Raw genomic sequence first — 6,859 nt, 5'->3', positions numbered from 1 at the left:
GTTTAATTTACTTGGGAGGGGGAGGCAGGAGAGATCGGTAGTGCTAGGAATACAGCTTTGTATTCCTGGCACTATAGTATCCCTTTAATTGTTTTAAGATTTTTTTTCTGGGATATTCGTCCAGCATAAGAAAGCACATCCCATGTGTACTGCCACTATATGCTAGGAAAATAGACACAAATGTTCTTAACTCAGCGGCATATGCTTAAATTTGCAATTCTCACATATCCCACTTTAGCAAATAAACTTAATTACTCTCAAGTTTCAACTCCTTAAAGGATCACTACAGGATCAGGAACACAAACCTGTATTTCTGACCCTATAGTGTTAAAACCACCATCTAGGGGCGGAGCCAACAGCCGAAGCGAACAGACGCATGCAAGCACAGCTCCGCCGAAACAAGCCTAAAAAAGCGATATTTTCACCCTAAAAGCCCCATCATCAACCCCAACTACGATATCGCAGGATGGGGAAGAAAGCTAAACATCAGGGAACCGTAAAACCAGCTGGGGCCCGCGATATCGGAGACCTTCTCCTCCGTCCCGCAAAGGCCTCAAGCCTCACCGCGCCAAAACAATATGGCGACGCGACCTCGGCCTCCTCCGAGGAACAAGCTATGGACGAGCTGGATGAATTCCCGAGCTCTGGGGGCTTACACCAGGCCTCCTCCGACGAGGACAACGAGTTACCCTCCACGAAGGGGGACATTAAAGCCCTTCTCCGCAACCTCCGTACGCTATTTGCCGCAGACGTGGCCGCTCTGCGTGAGGAAATTCAATCGGTGGAGGGGAGAGTCAAGACCGTAGAGGGACACTCCGAAGGCCTGACAGCCCGATGCACACAGCTAGAAGCCCAAAATACTGAGCTGCAGTGCGCCCAGTCACATCTTGCCGGCCGCCTCGACGCGATAGAGGACAGGCACAGGAGCAGAAATGTTAAAATCCGGGGAATCCCGGAGACAGTGACCCCGAATGACCTACCGCAATACGCCAGAAGACTGCTTGTCGCTCTACTCACATCACCCCAAGCAACTCTAGCCGTGATCGACGGGATCTACCGCATCCCGAGGGCTGCAAAAACCCCGGCGGACACCCCAAGGGACGTCATACTACAGCTACAGACACGGGCAGCTCAACAAACCCTCATGACAGCTGTGAGAGGAAAACCTACCATTCTTTTTGAAAGCTCTACCCTGTCCTTCTACCGGGATCTGTCTCGGCCCACGGTGCTCTGGAGAAGCAAATTCAAGCCCCTCACTTCCACGCTCCGACAACACTCCATCCCATATAGATGGACATTTCCCAGAAACCTGGTCATCTCCCATGGAGGAGCCACAACCCGCTTGATGGAAGCAGCAGAGATGGATTCGGTGATGTTAGCTCTTGGACTGACTGCACAACCAGCGCCAACTACCCAAGCCACGAGACAGCGGCACCCTCACGTATGGGACATGACAAAAGTGCGCACATTCCAGCCGATTGGGACCCCCGCTTCACCCTCTACCGCGTTCAAGGCGCAGAGGGTTAGCCGCCAACCGATGGGCACCTGAGCCATAGAGGGGCACACAGAAGAACAGACTACCAGAACTGTCGGTCTATACTGCTGAGTCTACATTTTATTTTTGCTGCAAATTTTTTTATTAAGATATGCTATGTTGCTTGTGTAAACAGCCCAGTTACAGCGTGTTACCTTACTCCCAACTCCCCTGAGCCTTAGCTTTCTGCCTTGGTAACAACCGATAACAGACAGGAATAGGCCCCACCACTTTATTACCACTTTATTACCACTTTATTACCTTCCGCCGGCAGCTCCTTAACTTTCTGCGGGCAGCGAACTCAGCGTAACCCGGCACACTAAATCCCCGAATATTGGCCACCTAGAGATACCACGTAGGTGACAGTGAATTCATGGGTCTAGCCGCCAGTCAGAGATAGTAAGCGTTACCCCCACAATTAGCAACATACGCAACCCTACACTGGCCACACCACCTGGGCATCCTGATAGGCAAACCACTTAAAACAGAAATATGGCAATACAAGCTTTCCCACCTCGCCGAGTGCCCCATTCTCACACCAAGCTCACACCCTCAACTCGGGATATGAACCGACGGCGAATTGGCAGACTGGGGGGTACCGATGAGGGTAGCTTACCCCCTATGATCCAGGACCACATGCTCTGCGACACAATTATGTCCAACACAGAGAGACACCACCCAGACCCTCATTGACACAGTGAGTTCAACCTAACAAGGCTATCTAGGGCACACACGAAAGACATCATGGTTCCCACACCTTTAGGACCGAAGCATTACTGAACTACTTATGTTTATAAGCTACTTATGATTTACTTTACTTTATAATATACGTTATACTTCACAATGCTTAGTTTGAAAGCGCATGGACACACTTTTTTTGAATAAGCTAAATGTTCGATCTAAATGCTACAATGTTATTATTTATAACTAAAATGTGCATCACAATCGTTTTCCATGACATGTAAAACAAATGTTTAATCAAGTACCCAGATGTCGCTGTTGTGGCACATCGAGGCTTATGGTATCTTTCTTGCACACCAAAAATAAAGAATTCAAAAAAAAAAAAAAAAAAAACACAAAAAAACACAAAAAAGGTAGATCATAATCTGTCCTATACCTCTCACAATGCTTAGCCAGCTGGGGATATATTATTTGCTTATCCTTGGATGGTTGTATTTAGCACTGAGCAGTGTTTTTATGTTTCAGAAGCATGAAGTATGTGTGTATGAATATAGGGGTGTATGTGTGTAGTTTTGTCTTTGCATGCACTGTTGCCATTTGAAAGCAGTGGTTTACTGTGTATTGTTAACGTTTGAATGCAGGTGTATTTGTGTGTGTTGAAGTTTGAATGCAGGTGTATTTGTGTGTGTTGAAGTTTGAATGCTGATATGTAGGTACATATACAATGACACACACAATTGACGTCGCCGGAATTCTCAGTTTAAGTAATAATCCTTTTTGATATTATTCTTATTCTCTAGAAGATACTGGAAAAGCTAGTTTTAAATATGTACAAACTATCAACATTTTTTTCTATGATTGTATGGAAAACAAACATTGAACTGACGATAATTATTATAAATGACAATAATAATAACTGCAGTACAGAATTGTATTGGATTGATTATCCTTCTTGAACAAATAAATGCCAATTTACTATAGAGGGCAGGGCAGCTCTTAAACTTCACTTCAAGAGCATTTGGCTGCATCATTTATATTTTGAAGTATAGATGTTATTTTATATCCATCCCATGTTCTACAGTTCATATTACGTATTTTTAAATACTGTTCCCATGGAACGGTGTTCTATCAAAAAGACATACCCCGTGAAAAAGACATACCCTCGTCACTTCAACGGCTGCTGTCACGTGGACTACATTCCCCGTGATGCTCTGTCAGCTTCCTCCCCTCCCACATGGGCCATTTGATGAGCGGAGCATCACGGGAGATGTAGTCTGCTACTGGAGCGTTGATTCCAAGCCCCTCCCACCCACAGTAATGGCGGATACTGAGGACATGTTTATCAGGGAGCTGGAGAGAAGGGACGGGAAGGTGCTGAAGATCCGTCAGCTTTGCTCGGGGGATGTAGGCTGCGTAGTGTGGGATGCCGCCATCGTCCTGGCCAAATACCTGGAAAGCCCTGAGGGGCCCAGGATGAAGAAGGCGTCAGTGCTGGAGCTGGGGTCCGGTACCGGCATCGTGGGCATCATGGCTGGCAGCCTGGGGTGAGGGCACAATCTGGTCATCATCGCTGGCAGCCTGGGGTGAGGGCACAGTCTGGGGGTCACGGCTGGCAGTCTGGGGTGAGGGCACAATCTGGGGGTCATGGCTTGCAGCCTGGGGTGAGGGCACAATCTGGGCATCATGGCTGGCAGTCTGGGGTGAGGGCACAATCTGGGCATCATGGCTGGCAGTCTGGGGTGAGGGCACAGTCTGGGGGTCATGGCTGGCAGCCTGGGGTGAGGGCACAATCTGGGCATTATGGCTGGCAGTCTGGGGTGAGGGCACAATCTGGGCATCATGGCTGGCAGTCTGGGGTGAGGGCACAATCTGGGCATCATGGCTGGCAGTCTGGGGTGAGGGCACAGTCTGGGGGTCATGGCTGGCAGCCTGGGGTGAGGGCACAGTCTGGGCATCATGGCTGGCAGCCTGGGGTGAGGGCACAGTCTGGGCATCATGGCTGGCAGTCTAGGGTGAGGGCACAATCTGGGCATCATGGCTGGCAGTCTGGGGTGAGGGCACAATCTGGGTATCATGGCTGGCAGTCTGGGGTGAGGGCACAATCTGGGTATCATAGCTGGCAGCCTGGGGTGAGGGCACAATCTGGGCATCATGGCTGGCAGTTTGGGGTGAGGGCACAGTCTGGGGGTCATGGCTGGCAGCCTGCGGTGAGGGCACAGTCTGGGGGTTATGGCTGGCAGCCTGGGGTGAGGGCACAATCTGGGCATCATGGCTGACAGCCTGGGGTGAGAGCACAATGTGGGGATCATGGCTGGCCGTCTTGAGTGAGGACACAGTCAGCGAAATGAAAGGAGGAAGATTATGGGAAGTGCTTGCACTGTAACAATGTGTTGGGATCAAAAGTAGTTATGATTCTTGTAGTTCAGTAGAAATATGCACTACATACCAAAAAAAACCCAAAACCTCAAAACAATTAAAAAGACGCTTTAGTCACGCAGACCACTTCATCTAAATGTGTCTAAAGTGGTTTGGGTGCAGTGACCTGTAATTTAAAACAATACAGTGGTGGTGTTTTTTTTTTGTTTGTTTTTTAGAAACTACAATGTTTACAATGTAGAATTGAGTCCTATTGCATTTTGGTTTGTCTAGCTAGTGCATGCCTCCTCCTTGAAGTCGCGGAAGGTGGAGAGGTAGGTAGTGCCTAGGAAGTCTCAGTGCTGGGAAATTAAGAAAAGTTTTTAAAGAAACACTATATAGTGTTAGGAATAAGAAAGCTGTATTTTAAATACTATAGTGTCACGCTGTCCCTTCTCCTTGTGACAGTTAAAGGATCACTACAGTGTCAGGAAAACAAAGTGGTTTTCCTGACACTATAGTGCCGTGAGGGTGCCCCCACCCTCAGGGTCCCCCTCCCGTGGCGTGGGTTAAAACCCCTTCAGCCACTTACCTTATTCCAGCGCTGGGCTCCCTCGACGCTGGTGACCTGGTGACCTTTCCTATGGACGCTCTGCGCGATGGAGGCAGACAGCCACTAGAGGCTGGCTTAACCCCAAATGTAAACATAGCAGTTTCCCAGAAACTGCTATGTTTGCATCTGAAGGGCTAAAACCTGAGGGACCTGGCACCCAGACCACTTCATTGAGATGAGGTGGTCTGGGCGACTATAGTGTCCCTTTAAGGGGATAAAATACTTGCCTTGTTTTAGCGCTGAAGTTCTTCGGTGCTGGCTTCGCCTTTTTGACGGGGGGAAACTTAATGTACGTGTACAGCGAGCGCCATGCATGTAATAGTGCTTCCACATGGAAAAGCATTGAATCAATTCTTCCCTATGTGCGATTTGAAGACGCTGGATGTCCTCATGCACAGTTTGAGGTCATTTCACAGACTTAAAACTGCAGGAAGCGCCTCTGGAGGCTGTTTTAATCCTGCAATAAAAACATTGCAGCTTCTCTGAAACTTACAGCGTTAGATTACAGGGATAAGGGGACTGGGACCGTGTACCCAATGAGATGAAGTTGGTTGGCTGCCTATAGTGTCCTTTTAATTTGTACAAATGTAACTGCAAACAAGGGGAGGGGACACTGTAACGCTATAGTGTTTCTTTAAAGGGGCACTCTAAGCACCAAAACAGAGTAGTGGTTATGCCAGCAAGCCCCTGAGCCATCCCCCTGTTCTATGTAAAATAGTTTGACCCCCCCCCCCCCCCCCCCCCCCCAACAGTATTCCACAAAAACATCTGCATACAAAATCAGGAGTTCTCTCTCTCCCACTCGACTGGAGTCATTATGCCAATCGTGTTACTTTTTTATTGCTTTGAAATTTCTTCTATAAAAATGGATACAAAAATAAAATAAAAATTGCAATGGTATGAAAAAACAAGTAAGATTGATGCAAAATAAAATAATCAAAGGGTCTGAATACTTTTTGAATGCACTGTAAATACATCATTACTTATGTCCCATATTCTTTCACAATTCAGTCGCTATAACGCAGATTTCAGATTTTATTTGCTCCTTTTACTGTGTGGCGCCAATAAATATGAATATTCTTTTTATAGAGGCACTCCAAGCACCATAATCACTGCGGATCATTGTACTGCTTTCAGTGCTACGAGTCTATGGGCTGTATGTTTTCTGACAAACATGGATGCTCGTAGCCTGCCACACTGATAATGAAGAAATTACACTCATGTCATCTGCGTGACCCATCCAAGGTGGATGGCAGTGTATGGCTGATGGTCTCTGGATAGCCTATGCAGGTTACAATAATTGTACTTTTGCGTCGTTGGCTGCATCTCATTATGCTCTATATATTTAATATTTATTTTTTCTTTTCCCAGGGCAAGTGTCATATTGACAGATCTTGAAGAATTACAGGATTTAATGAAAATGAACATTGATCGTAATGCGGATCTTATAACTGGTTCTTGCCAGGCGAAGGTACTGAAATGGTTTGTATTTCTGTGCTTTGCTGTGTTTGTTGTTATGTTGTTTGATGATCTTAACCTTCTGTCTATTGCACTGTTGTGTAAATTAAATATTTTTTTAAATTTCTTGCAGGGGAGAAGATGTCACAGAATTCATGCCTCCATCTAATTACATCTTGATGGCTGATTGTATCTACTATGAAGAAGTGAGGGGATTT

The 6,859-nt window shown here is 46.9% G+C and overlaps 1 protein-coding gene across 3 annotated transcripts in view; it reads left to right on the top strand.

The window, feature by feature from the left end:
- The first annotated feature begins 3,513 nt into the window (after window positions 1–3,513).
- VCPKMT (valosin containing protein lysine methyltransferase) overlaps window positions 3,514–6,859 on the top strand; it is an 89,521-nt gene continuing 86,175 nt past the window's right edge. For all 3 annotated transcript variants that reach the window (XM_063439908.1, XM_063439907.1, XM_063439906.1), the window contains exons 1-3: window positions 3,514–3,759; window positions 6,555–6,665; window positions 6,775–6,847. In XM_063439908.1, coding sequence (XP_063295978.1) covers window positions 3,533–3,759; window positions 6,555–6,665; window positions 6,775–6,847 — 411 coding nt within the window. In that variant the 5' untranslated portion in view covers window positions 3,514–3,532. The remainder of the gene's footprint in view (window positions 3,760–6,554; window positions 6,666–6,774; window positions 6,848–6,859) is intronic.

The sequence above is a fragment of the Pelobates fuscus genome, chromosome 13 (assembly GCF_036172605.1).
Source record: "Pelobates fuscus isolate aPelFus1 chromosome 13, aPelFus1.pri, whole genome shotgun sequence".
In the NCBI taxonomy this organism is placed as follows: domain Eukaryota; kingdom Metazoa; phylum Chordata; class Amphibia; order Anura; family Pelobatidae; genus Pelobates; species Pelobates fuscus.
This window is presented reverse-complemented; position numbering and strand designations above follow the sequence as displayed.